Source organism: Lactuca virosa, chromosome 3, assembly GCF_052849685.1.
Source record: "Lactuca virosa cultivar CGN04683 chromosome 3, Lactuca_virosa_CGN04683_v6, whole genome shotgun sequence".
NCBI lineage: Eukaryota > Viridiplantae > Streptophyta > Magnoliopsida > Asterales > Asteraceae > Lactuca > Lactuca virosa.
Genome location: NC_136428.1, coordinates 315,105,471 through 315,127,023, shown reverse-complemented (window position 1 = coordinate 315,127,023; position 21,553 = coordinate 315,105,471). Strand labels below are relative to the sequence as shown.

The window sequence follows — 21,553 nt, the reverse complement described above, 5'->3', positions numbered from 1 at the left end:
ACCCAACTAAAAATTCAGAACTTAGAAAAGGGATGCCGTAATCTAATTGTAAATTTTATAAAGGTAGGTAAATGACGATTTGCCAATTCCACCATGAGAAAACAAAATTTAATGAAATTTAGTTAAGTGAAATTCCTAGATCTTTTGAGACTCATTGAAACTATTCAATGTCTTGTTTAGTCTCAGAATATGCTCTTCCATTTGTGACTGGGATACCGAGGATCACAAATAGGATGTGAATAACAATGAAAATTATCTTGACACTCTCGATGTCATTTATCATCTCATTTTAATGTGTCAATTAACCACACACATGTGATGACCCGATATTTCAAGTCAATATAATGACCTAAAGTCAAGTATGGTAATCTATTTTTGATATAATAAATATAGCATCAAAAACGAAATGTTCAAAAGTCTCAATTGGGTTGCATAAAATGATAGATATCGTGTCAAGGTTTTCAGAAATATAAAGAACATTCAAATCCGAGTTATAACGAAGAAGTTATGACCAATCAAAGATCCGCATCAAAACCGATAAAACACTGTTAAGCGTAAAAAGAGAAATCTCAATAAAATACTTTTTGGCCTTAGGTATCTAAATGAAAGTCGTAGATCTCATTAAACCGTAAACATACATAAAAAGAACGTCCAAAACTGACTTCGTATGAGGAAGTTATGATTTTTCTAAGTTTTAGCTTAGCAGTATGCTGCCTGAAGTTCGAATATGAGATCGAGGGATTTCTAGCCAAAACAATCTAAACGAGAATCGAGGATCTCGTCGATAGTAGTTCAACGGTAAAAATCCAGACGAAAACGGACGTCAGATGAAGAAGTTATGAGTTTATAACGGAGTTTTCCTGTCCCGGCCTACTAAAAATTATATAATAAACATTTGAGTCAAAATTAGTCGACGAAGTCTAAACAAGAGTTGTAGAGCATAATCTCACCTACGCGTGGATATAAAGAACATCGAAAACGGAGCTCGTATGCGAAAACTATGAATTTTTGAATTTCGGGACGCGAACCCCGACATTGTGTCAGAGTTCACGACGTGAATACAGTGTTCACGACGTGAACTCAGTATTATAGACTTCTGGAGCCTGACAGACGCAAGTTGCGATGACGCACCTGATGACTACTGAAATCACGACGTGAATATGTGAAATTCACGACGCGAATCCAGAAAAATGGCCCTATAAATAGAAATCGAAGGTCTCGGGTTTAGGCTGCTCAACTCCACTTCCCTTTCCACTTTTACTTTGTGTTAAGCATCCCGAGACTACCTCGACACCCCGGTTACGTGTGGAAGCCCTGACGGAAGCCCTAAGTCCCGAAGTTCCCGAGATTTCCGAGAAATCGACGTTTTTCCGGTCGAAGTGCTGCCCAAGTAAAGTATCGTTTTCTTCAAATCGTCACTTCTACCAGGTGAGTTCATACCCCTACATTTTCACGTCTTTTCTATGTTTTAGGGGGAGGGGGAATACAAGTGTAACACAAGAAAAACTTACATTGAAATACTTATAAGTTCAAATGTTTTACCTACATCTTATGTATAAATGTCAAATACATAAAATAACGTAACTACTAAAGTTAAAGACTACTTTTCATTCAAGGTTGGTAATACACCAAGGTTTTTCATCCTAACGGAACACCCTTTTTAAAACTATAATAGGTATAGTTACGAGATATTCATGATATTTTTACATACTATAAAGAAAAGAGGAAATACTTATATTCACAAGGAAAATGGACTTTTCATACGTAAACCTGTTGATACCAAATTTTGCGACATATCTGAATTCATCGAACCGTTCAGTTCGCAGATTAAGTCCTGTTTTATAAGCCACAATCTCTTGTAGGGAGAGTGTGATATCTGTGTATAAATCTATATGGGACTGACAATCCCGCACCTAAACTGTTAGCTACAGTTAGACTGGCAGGTCTAGGGTGACAAACGTCATATCATTCCAACGCCTGACGAATGTTGTTACAGGCAGTCTGGGTCAATAGCACAGTTATAAAAACTCACATGGGGTATTAATACATCTCGGTTTACAGGGCTGTTAAACGCCTTAGTGATTATATATACTTATATCACTCTACTTATACTATTTCAAGTATGGAAAACACTTATACATTCAGTCTTTTGGAACTTTTTCAAACTACCACACATATATGGAAAATATTGGATTTTCTAGGAACTAACTCAGTTATTTTACACTAAAAAGGATACTATTCTTATACAAAAACGCTTATGAACTCACCAACTTAATTATTGACACTTTTTCAAAACTACTTGTATTTCTCAGGGATTCAGTAATACAGGTAAATCATCAGCTTTTGGAGAAGGGACGCTAAGACGTCAGTCTTAAAACTTATTAGATCATCATATTGCAATTTATTTTGAGACATGTATTGTATTCAACAATGTAACCTTTAAATTATATTTATGATGGTTGTGTTTACTTTCTTTACAAATATTCAACTGTTATGATACTACATGAAGTCATCCGCCCGCGAATGTTTCCGCCATTCTGGTTTAGGGGTGTGACAGATTGGTATCAGAGCATTGTTCATAGTGAAATAAGTATATCGAACCACATAAGATATACAAACTATAAATGCAAAGGGACTAAAACCCTCTGACAAAACGTTTTCACAAACTATACTGTTAAGAAAATAAAATGCTAGTTTTATAAAATTATAAGTACATGCATGCATCGGTCTAGTATCATAGCGAAAATTTTAAAAAAGTATTAAGACAAGCTGAGACGCTACGATTAGGCCTCGGGGTATGTAATCAGATCGAGAATAAATATAGCCTGATCAACTATATTTATCCGAGATATGACCAACGTATGTCGGGGAATGGTCGTAGTGAGCAACAAGTAAAAAACTTACCAAAGAAAACACTAGAATCAAACTTACAAATTTAAAATACTATAGGAGTATTTTATGGTATTATAAGAACTGAAATAAACGTGTGAACCTCGATATTTTGTTAGATCTAGAAATCGTCAAATAAATAAAATCTTACCCATAAAAACTAAAAACCTTTACCGGCAGGTCTATAATTGCAAAGTGCATACTTTAAGGTTGCACATGATTGAGATTTTATAGGCTTAGGGTTTATGAGTTCGCTTTAGGTCCTTTTCCTTGTGTGGATGTGGACTTAAAGTGAAGCTACTTATCTAACGACATATTCGCTCTTGATTGTATGTGATTCGTATACACTAGGTGGTTATAAAAGGACTCGGTGTAAGGTCTTGTCATAAAATTTTCTTTTTACACTCAAGCTTTATATATTTCTCTTATCTCTATTCTCGATCAGAAGCAAATGGTTGGATTCCATCCTCCTGGAGATCCGTACTTTCCTAATCAAGGGAATGCTGGTTGGCTCGGTGCCGAACCAGAAGATGAGCCTGAATTCCCCTAGACGATGATTTTTACTGAAGACTTTTAGAAGACGACGACTCCGGATCAGAAGCTTAAAATCCACATCCAGTTGCTCAGAACCCTAACCCTCGTCAGAATTTTCAAGGCCCGACGCCTCTGTGGGCCATAAACCTAGAAAGGTGGAGTCATGAACAAGGTTAAAATTTCCCCTACCAAGGAGACCGAAACTTCTACAATCTAGAAGCTGGAGGTTCAGCAGATGGAGCACTTCCTGTGCTGGTTCCTCATGTTTCTCGCAACACGGAACAGGGAAGAGCTATCATCGACTGAGTGGTACAGTTTGAGACTACCACTGGTGTCGACACTGTTCGTCCTCGCAACCTGGAAGACCATCATAACGCAACAAGGGATCGTACCAACTTCTTACAGGGAGAACTGGCGGCTTCGCAAGCCGAAGTGCAACAATTGCGAGAACATCAGGTTGTACAAGATAGGCTTATATTCGAGATAGAACGCCAGTTAGCCAAACCCAAGGCCGAATCTAGTAGGAAGTAGATCAAACTCTACTCGCCCTCTGTTTACTCTTTTGGTTATAGTCTAAGTCTTCGAAGATGTCTTAGAGTTATTTTTCATACTTTTTCAGTTCGACCACGAAAATCCATTTTCGGTAGGTCATTTTAATGTCGATATTTTCCCAGAATTATGGTGTATTATAGACCTGTTTAAAGTCAAGTTTTCCCAAACTCTATGTACTTAATACACCTATACAATCGACATTTACTTCTTACATTTTGGAAAATAACCACTCAATTTCACATTATTCTGTTACAAGTCATACTTATATTGAACTTCTAATTCCAAACAAGATCCCTATCGAACTAAGTGTTTTGGTTCTGAGATATCAAATTCATCTTCGCTCTTGATATCTTACAATCCTTTCATCTTTTAATCTTTATAGTAAAAGATGCCTCCGCTTAAAACCCGAACCAACTTAAGATGTTAACGTCAATGCTCTGTCTTAATAACTTAAATGCTTTTATAGTACTATAGAAACGTAGCAGAAATGTAGGTCGAATCATCGAGAACAGTATAACAAAACGAAAAAAAACTTGCATTCACATGAACCCCCGGGATTCAAACTCTTCATTATGAAGTAATGGAGATCGGTGTAAGAATCGGAAGTAAGACGGCACAGAAATTCAATATACCTACGAAGGAGAAGGACACCCTATAAATATTAGGAGAGAACAAGTCATTATCACCCAGAATAAAACGGAGAACAGAGGAGGACAACACGTGTTACACGCAAAGTGTTTGAGTGCCTTTTCGTCACAATAATAACTAATAAATAATGCAACCTAGTGAGTTAATGAATACATTACTCACATTACGTTTCGAACTTATCGTATTTTCCTGTATTGGCTAATAACAATATTCGGATCACGAAACCTCAATCAAGAGTGATTACTTCTCAAATTCATAAGTCGATTTATTGTAGACTCTATTATGAATTACTTTCAAATATTTTCGAAAACTGAATCATAGTATCCACCAACCAAAGATAACTTCGTTCGGATGACACTCTTCTGGTAACCATTCTAGAAACTTCATTCTACTCTTTTACCAGGACTGCATCATAGGGATGTAGGTCGAATCTTTGAGATCAGTATAGCGAAACAAAAAATTTATATTAATATAAATGATTGGAATATATCTAAAGCCAACCATAATTACTCACGAGCTCATTTTCTTATCTTGTAACAGAACCATGCCTACGAAGAAACGTAACCAACCCTCCGATAAAACACAAATCCTTCAGATAGATGCGGCTACGTTTCAAGCTGCAGTCACCTCAGCCGTAGCAGCTGTCATGGCTCACTTTAATGCTAACAACACAAATGTTAGTAGAAATGTGATCGGCAATCCCGATCGTGGTGATAATCAATTTCAGCAACAAGTGCCTACTGGTAAAGACACTCCGAACCTCAAACCTTATTTTCTGAAATGAAAGTTCTAGAACAAGAAATGGAGTTGTTCAACTCAAGGACCTACAAAAGGGCAACAAGCTGGGGCGGTCAATACCCCCATCAGCCCTGCTATCCCAACATCGACCACACCGTACTTAGGAAACCTCCCACACTGCAGCAAGTGCAACTACCATCATCATGGAGTCTTTCGAGTACTGCATTGCAATAGATGAAACATAAAGGGGCACACTGCCCGTTTCTGTAGGACTCCGGTCAAATTCATCACTTCAACTACCAACGTTGGAACAAGTCCAATATGTCATCTTTGTGGTGAGAAAGGACATTACAAGAGGGACTGTCCAACAGAGAAGAACGACGGGGGAGCAGGAGGAATTTGACCCCAGAGAATGGGGAAACATAAAAGAACCCTGCTATAGTTTGGTATGCTTCCAAACCCCAATAATTTAATTATAATTATAATTACTCTCTCATTCGAACCAAATCACAACATTCATATAAAACTGAGAACCCTATCAGGTAAGCTATGATGGCTTAGTGTAAGCATTAGGGACATTTATAATTAAGATTTGTAGATTTAAAGTGAGTGATCCCGCCTCATTTGCTGTTCCTTGTTTGGTTGTGGATTTAGGGCAGGGTTGCTCAGTCAACTGTCTTACCATTCTTAGTTATACATGACTTGTGTGCACCAAGCGATGATAGTGAGACCTAGTAGGAATCATTCCATGAAAGTTCATAGTTTCAAAATTATCAGACCCCTTGTATTAGTAGTATTCGCCAAATTTTGAATTAAAAAGGGGATTCGTAGCAAAATAACAGAATAAAACCGAAGGGCTGAAAACTTATGTGCGTAGAATTGTTCATTATCCTAGTAATCATTTCTTCCAGAATAACTTAATATCTACTTCGTTGAGAAGTTCCGACAACCTCATCCGACATGGCTTGGCTTAATCCTTACCATGCAAAAAAAAATTTCTTTCCTTTTTTTTCTGCCGTGTGAAAGAACTTTTTCCTTAATCAGCTGTCAGATGCAATTCTTCCAATCCATAACGCAAACCCTTATATCGTATATCACTTCAAAACTTTAGAAGTACCCATGCGAGGGGTACCACACCTTCTAGCCTGCTCAATAGATAAAAAAAAAACTTGAAACGGAAAGCACCAAAGAAGTCTCAAAAGTCAGTAACCACCCGTAGCATACCCAAGAGATCTCCGAGGAAGACCACTTGTACTGCAGGTCAAGTTCAAGAATAGAGTATAAGAACTCATTAGGTTAATCTATCGTTGCTAGTTGTATATACAAGAGTGGCATATAATTTAGACTCAACAAGATTTAGGATGTGTGATTCCGCCCTACTTCCTATTCCTTGTCTGGTTGTGGACTTGGGGCAGAGCCACCCAACCGAAGGTTTTGTCGATTTAAATTATATACAACTTGTATACACGAGGTGAGGATGGATGAGCCAAGGATGAGTCTTATCATGAACTTCAGAGCAAAAGCCCGCATGCTTACTATAACAACCGGAGATACCTGATTGGGAGTGGTAGTGGATTGCAAGGGGCTAAAAATCAAGTTACCAAGGCAACAAGTGGACTTGATGCCATTTTGGGTGATCATCGACAAATTAACCAAATCCGCACGCTTCCTACCAACAAAGGAAACAGACAAGCTGGAGAAACTGACTAGAACCTACATCAGGGAGATTGTGCGACTGCATGGTGTACCAATATCCATTATCTCGGACATAGATAGTAGATTCACCTCGCGGTTCTGGAAGTCACTACAAAAATCTCTAGGAACGAAACTAGACATGAGTACTGCCTACCACCCACAAACCGACAGACAGAGTGAGAGGACCATTCAAACCTTGGAAAATATGCTAAGAGCTTATGTGATCGATTTTGGTAAAGCATGGGGTATCTATTTACCACTAGTCGAGTTCTCGTACAACAATAGCTATCACACTAACATCAAGGTTGCTCCATTCGAAGCCCCCTATGGCTGCAAGTGCAGATCACCTCTGTGTTGGGCTGAAGTGGGTAACACGCAGCTAGTTAGAGGACAAATACCTGACAGCACTCTCACAGGCCCAGAAATCATAAGAGAAACGACCGAGAAGATTGTCCAAATTCGGGACGACTAAAAGCTTCAAGAGACAGACAAAGGAGTTATGCGGACAAAAGACAGAAGCCCTTGGCATTTCAGGTTGGAGACCGAGTACTGTTGAAGGTCTCACCCTAGAAGGGATTAATACGTTTTGGAAAACGTGGGAAACTAAATCCAAGGTATATCAGACCATTTGAGATCCTTGCCAGGATCGGCCCGGTAACATACAAGCTTCGATTACCACAGGAACTAAATAACGCACATCCTACCTTTCATGTGTCAAACTTAAAGAAATGCTTATCCGATGAGACCCTCGTTGTCCTTCTGGACGAAATCGAAATCAACGAGAGTCTCCACTTCGTAGGAGAACCGGTAGAAATAATGGATAAGGAAATAAAAAGAACAAAACAAAGTCGCATACCCATTGTGAAGGTCCGTTGGAATGCCAAGCGAGGACCTGAATACACCTGGGAGCGCGAAGATCAAATGAAACAAAAATACCCGCATCTTTTCCCTAGTCCATAAATACTTAATGAAGAATTAATTTCGGGACGAAATTCCCTCTAACGGGGGGATGATGTGACGACCCGATATTTCAAGTCAATATAATGACCTAAAGTCAAGTATGGTAATCTATTTTTGATATAATAAATATAGCGTCCAAAACGAAATGTTCAAAAGTCTCAATTGGGTTGCATAAAATGATAGATATCGTGTCAAGGTTTTCAGAAATATAAAGAACACTCAAATCCGAGTTATAACGAAGAAGTTATGACCAATCAAAGATCCGCGTCAAAACCGGTAAAACACTGTTAAGCGTAAAAAGAGAAATCTCAATAAAATACTTTTTGGCCTTAGGTATCTAAATGAAAGTCGTAGATCTCATTAAACCGTAAACATACATAAAAAGAACGTCCAAAACTGACTTCGTATGAGGAAGTTATGATTTTTCTAAGTTTTAGCTTAGCAGTATGCAGCCTGAAGTTCGAATATGAGATCGTGGGATTTCTAGCCAAAACAATCTAAACGAGATCGAGGATCTCGTCGATAGTAGTTCAACGGTAAAAATCCAGACGAAAACGGACGTCAGATGAAGAAGTTATGAGTTTATAACGGAGTTTTCCTGTCCCGGCCTACTAAAAATTATATAATAAAAAATTGAGTCAAAATTAGTCGACGAAGTCTAAACAAGAGTTGTAGAGCATAATCTCACCTACGCGTGGATATAAAGAACATCGAAAACGGAGCTCGTATGCGAAAGCTATGAATTTTTGAATTTCGGGACGCGAACCCCGACATTGTGTCAGAGTTCACGACGTGAATACAGTGTTCACGACGTGAACTCAGTATTATAGACTTCTGGAGCCTGACAGACGCAAGTTGCGATGACGCACGTGATGACTACTGAACTCACGACGTGAATATGTGAAATTCACGACGCGAATCCAGAAAAATGGCCCTATAAATAGAAATCGAAGGTCTCGGGTTTAGGCTGCTCAACTCCACTTCCCTTTCCACTTTTACTCTGTGTTAAGCATCCCGAGACTACCTCGACGCCCCGGTTACGTGTGGAAGCCCTGACGGAAGCCCGAAGTCCCGAAGTTCCCGAGATTTCCGAGAGATCGATGTTTTTCCGGTCGAAGTGCTGCCCGAGCAAAGTATCGTTTTCTTCAAATCGTCACTTCTACCAGGTGAGTTCATACCCCTACATTTTCATGCCTTTTCTATGTTTTAGGGGGGGGGGGAATACAAGTGAAAGAAAAACTTACGTTGAAATACTTATAAGTTCAAATGTTTTACCTACATCTTATGTATAAATGTCAAATACATAAAATAACGTAACTACTAAAGTTAAAGACTACTTTTCATGCAAGGTTGGTAATACACCAAAGTTTTTCATCCTAACGTAACACCCTTTTTAAACTATAATAGGTATTGTTACGAGATATTCGTGATATTTTTACATACTATAAACAAAAGAGGAAATACTTATATTCAGAAGGAAAATGGACTTTTCATATGTAAACATGTTGATACCAAATTTTGTGAGATATCTGAATTCATCGAACCGTTTAGTTCGCAGATTAAGTCCTGTTTTATAAGCCATAATCTCTTGTAGGGAGAGCGTGATATTTGTGTATAGATCTATATGGGACTGACAATCCCGCACCTAAACTGTTAGCTACAGTTAGACCGGCAGGTCTGGGGTGACAAACGTCATATCATTCCAATGCCTGACGAATGTTGTTACAGGCAGTCTGGGTCAATAGCACGGTTATAAAAACTCACATGGGGTATTAATACATCTCGGTTTATGGGGCTGTTAAACGCCTTAGTGATTATATATACTTATATCAATCTACTTATACTATTTCAAGTATGGAAAACACTTATACATTCAGTCTTTTGGAACTTTTTCAAACTACCACACATATATGGAAAATATTGGATTTTCTAGGAACAAAATCAGTTATTTTACACTAAAAAGGATACTATTCTAATACAAAAACGCTTATGAACTCACCAAATTAATTGTTGACACTTTTTCAAAACTACTTGTATTTCTCAGGGATTCAGTAATACAGGTAAATCATCAGCTTTTGGAGAAGGGACGCTAAGACGTCAGTCTTAAAACTTATTAAATCATCATATTGCAATTTATTTTGAGACATGTATTGTATTCAACAATGTAACTTTTAAATTATATTTATGATGGTTGTGTTTACTTTCTTTACAAATATTCAACAGTTATGATACTACATGAAGTCATCCGCCCCCAAATGTTTCCGCCATTCTGGTTTGGGGGTGTGACAACACACTCCATTAATCAATGATAATCTTCGAGATGCTCATTATTACTCTTTATAGTTACTATTAGTGTGCCGATTAACCACACGCGCTCCACTAACTACTATAAAGTATAATGTGGAATTTCATGGTTAGCATACAAATTCACATTTTTCCTAAAGTAACTAAGATTGAGATTTTGATAAAACACTTTAGTTACTTTTAATAGCATTATACTTATTAATGAGAATTAATTTTTCCTATCAACCCCGTTCGGCTAACGACCCTCCACCATATAAGAGAGCGGTGGGTAAAAGTGGATACCCAATGACGGTCATATTATAGCCCGCTTCCTTAAACTCTTCTTATAGTATGGCTTCGTGAATGAGGCGAACTAGCGGTTCGACTGACTTAGTCTTATACATATAGTAATAATTAACTTTTAACTTTACATATAGTATAAGGTGTATTTTAAAAATTTTCAAAAATACTAGGTTTATATTTAATTTCGAAAATTGAAAATTAATTTAAATTTAAAATAAATCAATTAGTTATCTATTAATTAAACATTTAATTAATCATGTAAGGATTATCTAATTAAAATAATCAGTTAATTTAATTTAATCCTAATCCCTAATTTTCGAAAAAAGGTGTAGTAATTATCTAATTTTATAATTATCCTATTTAATCAGATAAACTAACAATTATCAAAATTCAGAAACCCTAACCACTTATACAATTTTCGAAAATGGCTTGCTTGGGGAGGAAGGTAAGGGTTTGAATCCCTTACCTAAAAGTCGAAATCCTTGGGGAGGAGGGTTAGGGTTTCAAAACCCTAACCCTAATTTTGAAACTTAGGGGGCAAGATTAGGGTTTCAAAACCCTAACCATAAAATAGAAATTTAGGCCTTTTAGGGTTTAATTTCCATAAACCCTAATTTGATCAATTCAACCATTATAGAAGTTCAATAGAAAATAAGCTAAGGCTCTGATACCACTGATGAGTTTAAGGCATAACAAAACAACTTAAGACTCTTAAGTGTGCATGCAACCCTAATAAAGATCTATATTTTCACTATTGAATCTATAACTATGAAAATCAAAAGGAAACCCTAAGAATGCTAGACTTTTTTCGAAAATACCAATTAGGGTTAAGGAAAAACATACCTTGATTGTTATTATATTAAATAACAATGATACTTATGTTGTTGAAGCTTTGGAAGCAAACACCACAAGTGTCGTGCCTCTAGTGGTTCACACCCAACACAAGCAATAGGATGATTATGGAGAGAGGATAGGAGAGAAGAATTTTATCCAAGCCTTTAGCCAGAGAAGAGTGGGATGAAAACGGGATCCTTAGGGTCCTTTATATAGTGTTACAAGGAACCCTAGATAACCCTAATTTGAATTAAAATAATATTAATTCAAATTTGGTGATTATCCACTTCCTTATTATCTACATGAGATATTCTAGAAATCATAGAATATCTCTTTTGAAACCGTCCAATCCTTCCCATGGAAGGTTCTGGAGCCTTTTGTTCAACTATTGAACAATTGCACTTTAGACCCTACACTTTTATTTAATTCTTTAAATTCCAAAATTAATTCCAATTAATTTATGATTAAATATTAATTAAATATTATTATTTATAATTAATATATTATTCTCATAATATATTAATAAATTATTTATTTCAATTTATTAATCAAGTAATAAATCAACCTCTCTCTCCAAAAATCATCATGTCCAACTGCTAGGTTTGAGGGCAACCCAAAAGGACTACACTAGTATCAATTCAGGTTTATACTAATTATAGTTATGGGCTTAGACACCTAATCCAATAGGATATTCTTGTCAAACATCAAATGTGGATGGGTGAGACTCATTAAATCGGTCCATGGTGTTCACGGAGGGTTGGATAGGGCGGGAAGAAAAAGCAATCATGAGGGAATTTGGTCCAGATTAACTCATGCGATGCAATTATTCAGCTTTACTCTTCCAATATTGTCCCCTTAAACACTATAGAAAGAAGATTGGGCCGAAGGGACTCGATTTATTAATGGTCGGACACTTGGGTGGGCCAACTGCCTCTTAAAACCCGCTTTCCTAGGCTGTTCCGGCTGGAGACAAATCCAGGTTGCTTGGTGACAGATAGATGGTATAACGGGCTTTGGACTTGGAGTTGGATGCGTGGAGTTAGAGGTGGTTGGGAAGAGGAGCAACTCCAAGGGTTAGTCGCAGCCCTCGTGGATGTCCATCTCACGGATGGTTCTGACAAGTTTTAGTGGAACTTAGACATGCATGGCGATTTTTTAGTTAGAAGCACTAGAATACATATTGATAAGGTCACCTTACAAGAATACATGGAGGTGACAAGGTGGTGCAAAACTCTCCCAAGCAAAGTGAGCATGTTTGCATGGCGTCTTCTTCTCAACAAGCTCCCTACTCGCTTCAACTTGTCCAGAAGGGGAATGGATTTATCTTTTATCACTTTCCCGGTTTGTGACCAAGGTGGAGAGACAATCGATCATGCCTTTTTTGATATGAGGTGGTTGTCGCTGTTTGGAGATTGGTGTAAAGATGGTCTAATGTTGATTTCCCGGCTAACTTCTCCATTAAGGAATGGCTCTCATGGGTTGATGATCAAAGCGTCACTACCGTGAAACGAGTTAGATTGGAAGTGATTATAATTACCACAGCTTGGATGATATGGAGATACAAGAATTCCACGTTATTTGAAGGGATAAAATGAAGAAGAGTTTGATTTTTGACTATATTATTTTGTATTCTTTTAGGTGGTTTAAATACCGAGATTCCAACTTCGGAGTAGTTTGGAATTCTTGGGTTCTTTGTCCCCTTTATTTTTTTGTCCTGTTTGTATAAACTCTTTTTTTTCTAGCATTTCTCTAGAACTTCTTGTTAATATACAAGTTGATGCCGCTGTTAAAAAAACATAAAGCCAACAAAATGTAAGGGTCGGGTCTGGATGCTACCATATCTTTGCCATTAACAAGAAACTGGATATTTTTGAATTTAAACTTATACATGTTACAAAGCATTTCAATAAAGAATCCTTGTCTCTAGAACACACCAATACTATGCAACATTAAATTTACAATTTATTACAAAATCAATCACTACATACCAAAAAGGAATCCATCAATTATGTGGGCTACATGTACTCATCTGTCAATTTTAAGTTTGGTAATCATAGGTGGTGTTGGATTAAAACCTCGATCATCTGTCCAATTTGTTTCTCCCCAATGCTTCAACATTGATTTCCACGAACACAAGTTATCGATGCACTTTTTTAGTCGTGGATCTCGTACCTTTACTTTCCAATGTCCATCTTTAAATATAGCTTTTTGTGCTTCTCTTCGGTCCCACTCTAGTTGTGCTTTTTGCTTGGATTCCAACAAGCAAAACTGATGCAACTCAGTGGGCATTGCGTCATGCACTTTCCACCACCGTTCATGAGCAACATCACTCGCGAACTCTTGAAATATATCTGAATTCCAATTACAATCGTAATCTCTAAAACACAACCATGGTTTTAGCCCGAGGTAATGAAGTACGTAAAGTTCTGGTGGGTCAGCTCCAAAAAGGCGCGTCTTTTTCTCTTTTGTTTCTTCGTCATCGCCAATCCAAAAGTTCTTCAAAAAATTTAGGGTTTTTGGGATGCGATGCCACCATGTGAAGATCTCATTCAAGTACCCCTGATCACCACCATTATATGATGTGATCTCATTGATATGATCCATCAAAAGTTTAAAAGTACAATTGGATGGCTCGATTACCATTACACCAGAGTTGAAAAGGGTTCCATTGTTACCAGTAGCAGAGATCTCAGGCATCCCAAATAGGAAATCGATGTTCCTTAGGATGAGCAAATCAGCGTCGATAAAGATGATCTTTTCGTAATCAGTCAATTGCCATAGACGAAACTTGCTATAGTTCCATTCATTGTATGCATTTTTCTCAGCTTTAGGGTTTCGTATCCGTTTTATCGTGCGAATCTTCCATCCGGCTAACTCTAGTCCACTACGATGGTAATCACTTATGGTCTCGTCCACAAGTATCACAAGATCTCTATTTGAACCTGACATTCGAATGCTTTGTGCTGCAGCAATTGCCCCACAAACATAAACATGTGCTGAATGTAGGATTGTCACATATGCCTCCCTCCGAACATTCCCAATATAATCTCCATCTTTTTCACAAACATGAAATCAGATAAACATCAAAGTGGGGTTATAGTTTACTATTAAATTTAATAAATATAAATATATTTTCAGTTATTTGTTTATTATAGCATCCTACTTTCATATTTCCTATTACAACACCGTACTTTGAAAAATCTACCTAGTTATAACAATGTGCATTAATATTGTTAACTTTATTTATACCATCAAGTAGATTTTTAAAATATGTCTGTGTTAATAGATCAAACAATAATATATATATATATATATATATATATATATATATATATATATATTATAATAGATCAAATTTACAAGTATATATTATAATAAAAATAAATTAAAAATCTCCAATAAAGTCCTAATATTTTGGGTCAGTTTATGCTTTAAACCCAAATTAAATTTTGTTTACAAAAAAGACAAAATATCGGCTAAAACTCCGAAAAAAAAACCCTTTTGGGTGGTTCCATAGATTTAGCTAGTATTCTGTCTTTTTTCGTAAATTCGTCAAAATATTGGGACTTTTCTGAAGATCACGTTATTTTTAACCAATAACCAAAATATTAGGACTTTTCTAAAGATTACCCTTGAGCTATTGTACATTATTATTAACAAATCATTTATAAACATAACACGTCTTTTATAAACAAAAAATAAATACAATTGTTGCTAATTTTTAGGAATAAAAAGGCCGACTAAGTACCCCTCCATCCCATATTGTTTGCTGACAACTTCAATCTATTTATGTTTTCTCTTATGCATCGTTGTATGTGTCACGGTGAGATACATTCGGTGGGTGTTCCTCTTAGTTAGATGGTAGTTAGGTTAAAGAACATAAGAGGAACACAAAAATCAGAGGAACACTTACAAAATGCATCTTATCATGACACCCACAACGATATGTAAGAGGAATAGAAAATATGAAATTGTCAGCCAACAATATGGTGGTACTTAGTCCACATTTCCCTTCCTAAAAATTAGCAAATTGTATTTCTTTCGTTTATAATAGAAAATATGTGTTTTGTTTATAAGTGATTTGTTAATAACAATATGCATTAGTTCAAAGGTATTTTTAAAAAAGTCCAAATATTTTAGTTATTGGTTAAAAATAACGCAATTTTCTAAAAAAGTCTCAATACTTTAACGAATATATGAAAAAAGACAGGATATTGTTTAAATCTGCAAAACCGACCAAAATGAGTTATTCCGAATTTTTAACCGATGTTATATACTTTTTATAAACAAAATTTAAGTTTAGGTTAAATCATAAACTGATCCAAAATATTGAGATTTTATTAAAGATTTTCATAAAAATAAATAAGTTAAAGAAGCTATTATAGATAAATAAATAAAGTAAGTTGTTATTTTTATTTTTATTTTTTTGTATTTTCCTTATTTTTTAATGGTATATTTTGATTTTAGAAGTCAAACTTATTTGTTTTCAGAATGGAACTGACCTCGAGGTTTAAAAGGCAATGCAAGTTCACAAGATCCGACTGAAAGCTGAATCTTTTCTCCCAACACCTTCAAATTTGGTTCATATAACCAAGCATTTCCTCTACGTACCACCAGCTCTTTACAAGGAAACAGATTCGGGATCGGGAAGAAATCAGTAACAAAAAGCAGATGGTTCACTCTAGATGATGCAGCAAGCCCAGCGGCTGCAAGCTGCAAATGGAGCCTGCCAACATCCCTAGAACAATTTCCCTCGGTTTCACAAGGAAGCTTCACCACAATCAGATCAAGCCTTTTCCGTTGCACTAATTCGACTTTTGGCAGATTAGGACAGCTTGGAACTTCCTCTTCTTGTTCTTCGTCTATCCATTCAGGATACAACGAATCCCAGGTCACATTTTTGTCGACAGGATCAAGGTGAAGAATAACCATTTGATTCTCGTTAGTTTGTGTAATATGTGTCTTCCAGTCACTGATTTCAGTCTCGTTAAAGTTCAAGAAGCCAATATTCCCATTAATCTTTTGGTTTTTAGCAGATAATTTGTCAAGAACACTCGATATCTCATCCCATTTGATTTCTAAATGCGACACGTATCTTTGATCAGTCCCTCCACCCCACTTCCAGCTGTTTGCAACCCACCAACTAGTTAAGTTATAAATAATGATATATCGAATATGGAGTCAAAACACGGATCATAAAAGTCAGAGTAGATTACGTTACTTTGAAATAGCACGAGGGATGTTTTTGTAGTGATGGTTATGATAAGTGAGAGAGTAAGTGATGAAGATGAGAGTTGAAAGCATCACGAAGGCGAGTAGCAGCGGTTGTGATGGTTTGTTCTTGCAGTTTCCGGTTTTATCATGCGATATGACCTGAAGGGGCTTCTGATCATCCTCCGATTTACTTCTTTGAAACCTTCTTTTGTATATATCCTCACTGTGATCATCGTTTTCCAGCAATGGAAACAATAAACATGTAAATCAACAAATGACCGATCTATGAACAAAACGGTGGTCTATATTATATATCAGTACTCTCTCTTCGATGGGAATTTCTAGGGTTTTTCGTTTTATATATTCCAGTTATTAAACGAACATAAAATACTTAGAAAAACATGGTATATATGATTAAAAGTTATATTCAAGTAAATGTTCAAAATTTAATAATATAATGGTATGATAATATTTTATTCATGATTATAGTACTTTTTTAACTGGTCAAAACGACCTCACCAATGATGAAAAGACTTCACCAAACCTATGTCGGAACATGCTTCAACTTCCAACCCATTCCTTTTCATTCACCAACCAACCTTTATCCATAAAATATCAAAACAAATAAAATGCAAAACAACACATTTTTAATCTTAATTTCTTTTCTTTATAAACATAATCAAACCTTTAATTAGTTTGGTTAATTAGTTGTTAACTTGCACCTCTATAATATATTAACAGTAATACATTAAAGTTTATGATTTAACATTCTTATTGTATTGTTCTTTTAAACAGCAATAGATTCATTGAATCGCTAGTAAGCATATCGGACAAAGTTAGTACATGTAAGGACCTAATTTTTTTATTATATATATTTATTTAAAAATAAAAACGATAACAACATTTTTTTCTGGCAAATTTTGGACATTTAAGGATATTTAATTCCTAAGAACCGGCCTGTACCGAGGTGCTATAAATTACAAAAGTTTCTACATTCAATGATCGAGCCAAATTTTCCAGTGAAAACAGGAACCTTTTCTAGATTTAATCGTGAACTTCACTTCACTAGCTAAATCAACATTTTTCCTGACTAATACATTAAATATGTTGTTGCTTTTATAGCACCATGCGACCCTACATTCTCTCGATGTTTTAATTTTCATTTCTTAGAAAAATCATAATATATCAGATGTTTTTTTTTATATATAACAAATGGATTAATATATCAATGCATAAAATGAATGTCATATTTTGATCCATATCACTATACAACAAAAATGTGTTTTGACTCTTATATATTAAGGTCAAGTAAAATACATTTCAACAATCATTTAAAGAGTGATATATATATATATATATATATATATATATATATATATATATATATATATATATATATATATATATATATATATATATATATATATATATATATATAGAGAGAGAGAGAGAGAGAGAGAGAGTTAGGTTCAAATGTTTTTAGCAACTATTGTGTGCATAAATGCACCAATAGGAATTTAGGAAATAATAAAATAAATAAATAAATAAATAAATAAGGGTGATTTAGTAATTTGATATATAAATTCCATAAATATTTCCTATAATCATGCTAGTCAAATTGACTTTTAACCTAATTTATCCCCCTTTTTATTTACAGTCGTTCTTATTCCCTCACTTCATTTGTGTGTGTATGTATGTGGTCGAACACGTTCATCATCATCGACAAACGCATGCTACCGCTTCTTCCTCCTGTCTCTCCACCGTCGGCTCCATAATCAATCGATGTCACCGGTGCTTATAATGAGAATCTGCTCGTGATTTGTATAGTCGGTGGACCCAATTCGAATGATTATGGGACAAATCAGATTCTTCATCATACAATTGGGTTGCCAGATTTTACACAGAAAAAGCAGTGTTTTCAAACAGTCACTTGTGCTCAGGTATGTTGATTTTAATTTCCAAGGCTTTTGTATTTCATCGATTTTGAAATTAAGTAACAATGATTTTTATCTGATCTTGTTATATGAATATTGATGGATTTATGATGAATGAAACAACAGGCAGCAGTGAATAACTTGGAAGATGCACGTGAATAACTTGGAAGATGCACATGAACAAATTGACACTGCAATTTCAACTGCGTTGAAAGAAAGCAAACCAATGTACATCAGTATAAGTTGTAATCTGCCTAGTATTCCTCATCCTACATTTGTCAGAGAACCCGTTCCTTATTTTCATCCATCAATGTAAGTCGTATAAGTCATGATCCATTAACATATTTGGAATTTTTGCTTACAAACAATAACATTCTGTCATGCCCTCTATGTGTTCGATAAAATGTCTCAATGAAAAAATAGTTAAAAATCTTTAATGTTTTTACTTCACTTTGTTCCTTATTCTTTTCAGAACTATATAACTTAATTTAGATTGGGTTGGATGCCTTTTTCATAACAATAGGTTGATGCTAGTTCCTTATTCTGTCAGAATTTACAGTTAAAATACATTGAACATATCGAGAAGAAACACAGGGAACCCGAAGAATGCTAGTTCCTTATTCTGTCAGAATAGGTTGATGCTAGTTCCTTATTTTGTTTGTTGGGTATATTTTTGATAATACAAATTCTTTAAGAATATTCTTGCAGAATAGTTTATTTTGTAAGAATATTATTGTTGTATTCTGATAGAATTGTAGTTAATTATTTGTATGTTTAATGTGTATTTGTTACAAGTGTATCACTACAAATTACTTGGCAATGAATTTCTGGTAGAAATGGCTTCAAGAATGGCTTGAAGACCTGATGGGAAAGGGTTGAAGAATGAATTAAAGAATGATCACACTCATTGTTTAAGAATGTTGTTATTTTTTAAGAATTATACTTGTTATTCTTTCAGAATGTTTGTTATTATTCAATGAATCACAATCATACAATGTAATTATTTGGTATATTATTAGTTTAAGAATCGATTTTGTAGTCTTTTAAAATGTATTTACTAGTTTATGGTTGACATTCTGTCATTCTGACAGAATAAAATCAAAAAATATATTTACTAGTTTATAGTTAAAATTCTATCATTCTGACAGAATAAAATCGGATTTTTAATTTTAAATTAATTTAAAATATTCAGATTTTTAAAAATAAAGGAATTAATTATCCCTAAAAATCCGAAAATTTCCCTTTTTAATATAGGTTAATTGACTAAAATGCCCTTATGCTCAAATTTGTGTGATTATATGGTACATGTTATCCTATTCTACTATCATAAACTATCATATCATGACATTTGATTATATTTCATCCAATGGTCCAGATCTGAGCATTCTGGCACACAATAGTTACTAGAAACAAAATAACCTAACCCTATATATATATATATATATATATATATATATATATATATATATATATATATATATATATATATATATGTCTTTTGCTTTCCTATAACCAAATTATGTTAAGTAAGTTTTCATCAAGGACAATATGTAAAGAAATATTCGTGGAATTATTAGTTGAATCTTTTTGAAACATGAAATATGCACAAGGAAGTAGATTTTTTTTTTCTTCTTTCAGCACATGTTGGGCTGACATTGTCACTGGAGTCAGAAACTAGAGAAGAGAATGTTATTAGATACCCACCCCCAATAGTGTTTCACATAGAGGTGACAGGAATCGAACCTTTTACCAGATAAAAAAACAAAAACACCCCTGAAACGAAAGTATTGTCCATTTGTTTTCTCGTAAAGGTAAGATAAATAGAACAACTTACTTGGAATATGGCTGTCTAGTCTCCATAGATGACGGTGCCTCCTCCTCTTACCGGATACTTTGCAATTAATAGTAGGGGAGAGGATTTTATCTGAAACACCGGAGCTACAAAAACAGAATGGGGGAAAGAACAAGAGATGTATAGATTCATAAAAGAGAGGGACAAGCCAACGTTTATGGTATATGTGTCAATGGTGGTGGTGATGTAGGTGGTGGTAGAATCTTTACGTAAGCTGAGTTGGTGTGATGAAAGAGAAGGGTGAGAAGCGATGGGGTGGGGCGGTAGGGATGGGCAGATGGGGTGGGATAAGACAGCTTGAAAAAGAGATTGTAACTTTTCTTGTAATGTTAGACTCATGTAACGTAAACCACAAGTCAAGCGAGTTTTAGTCTTGTTTATAACTCGTGTCTCATGGCCTTGTGGCTTTTGTTTGTAATTCCATCATAACTATATAATACTAGTATTTATATATATAAAGTTCATCTTCTGGATGAAAATTTGTTTCATTTGACACGACGATGTCCAAGTTACAAAAATCTCATTATTAGTCATCTAAGTTTAATCGTACTAATTAAGCAATTGAACACTTATTATTTATTTATTTATTTCCCCCTTTATAACTCATTTGCCTATTTCTTTTCTTAGGTGGAGTCTATGTGCCATTGCCTATTTCTTTGCTACAAACGAACGTTATTTATTTATTTTTATTTTTTTTCAATTTCTACTTAAATAAGATATTCACGTTTTTTTTTTTGTTTTTTTTTTAATTTTTTTTTAAATTTTTTTTTAAGTAAGGGCTTTTTGATTTAAATAACCATGCAAGTTAGAGAAAGTCACCATTTAGCCATTTAAGTTCAAAATCGTGATAATTAAGCCATTGAACTCTTATTTTTTCCGTTTCCCCCTTTGATCTCATACTCCCAATTTGTTTTCTCAGCTTACCTTAAACCTACATGTCCTTGAAAATTATGGTCACTTTTTCACTTGGACCAAAATTAATAATATTTATAATGGTGATAAAACTAAAACAAAATCCCTAACCCATTGTTTTTCTCAGACCTCAGTTCTCCCCAAATGGTTCCATTATCACTAACAATCCCTAATGCCTCTCTCACCACCACGAACCACCTCATAC

At 35.1% G+C, this 21,553-nt stretch overlaps 1 protein-coding gene across 1 annotated transcript; it reads right to left on the bottom strand.

The window, feature by feature from the left end:
* Window positions 1-13,285: 13,285 nt before the first annotated feature.
* LOC145167341 (UDP-glucuronate:xylan alpha-glucuronosyltransferase 1-like) lies at window positions 13,286-20,711 on the bottom strand. The gene is made up of 4 exons (XM_079086518.1): window positions 20,419-20,711; window positions 16,658-16,873; window positions 15,939-16,561; window positions 13,286-14,489 (listed from the first exon to the last, which is right to left on the bottom strand). The coding sequence occupies exons 1-4, from the start codon at window positions 20,442-20,444 to the stop codon at window positions 13,462-13,464; spliced, it is 1,893 nt and encodes a 630-aa protein (XP_078942644.1). The 5' UTR covers window positions 20,445-20,711; the 3' UTR covers window positions 13,286-13,461.
* Between the last annotated feature and the right edge of the window lie 842 nt (window positions 20,712-21,553).

Excerpts from the sequence above, each read along its gene's own strand:
- LOC145167341 (XM_079086518.1), bottom strand. The coding sequence starts at position 20,444 with ATGGAGACTAGACAGCCATATTCCAA. Across the intron at positions 16,562-16,657 it reads ATCCCTCGTGCTATTTCAAA|CTGGAAGTGGGGTGGAGGGA; the intron begins GTAACGTAATCT and ends GGTTGCAAACAG. Across the intron at positions 14,490-15,938 it reads ATTGCCTTTTAAACCTCGAG|ATGGAGATTATATTGGGAAT; the intron begins GTCAGTTCCATT and ends TTTGTGAAAAAG.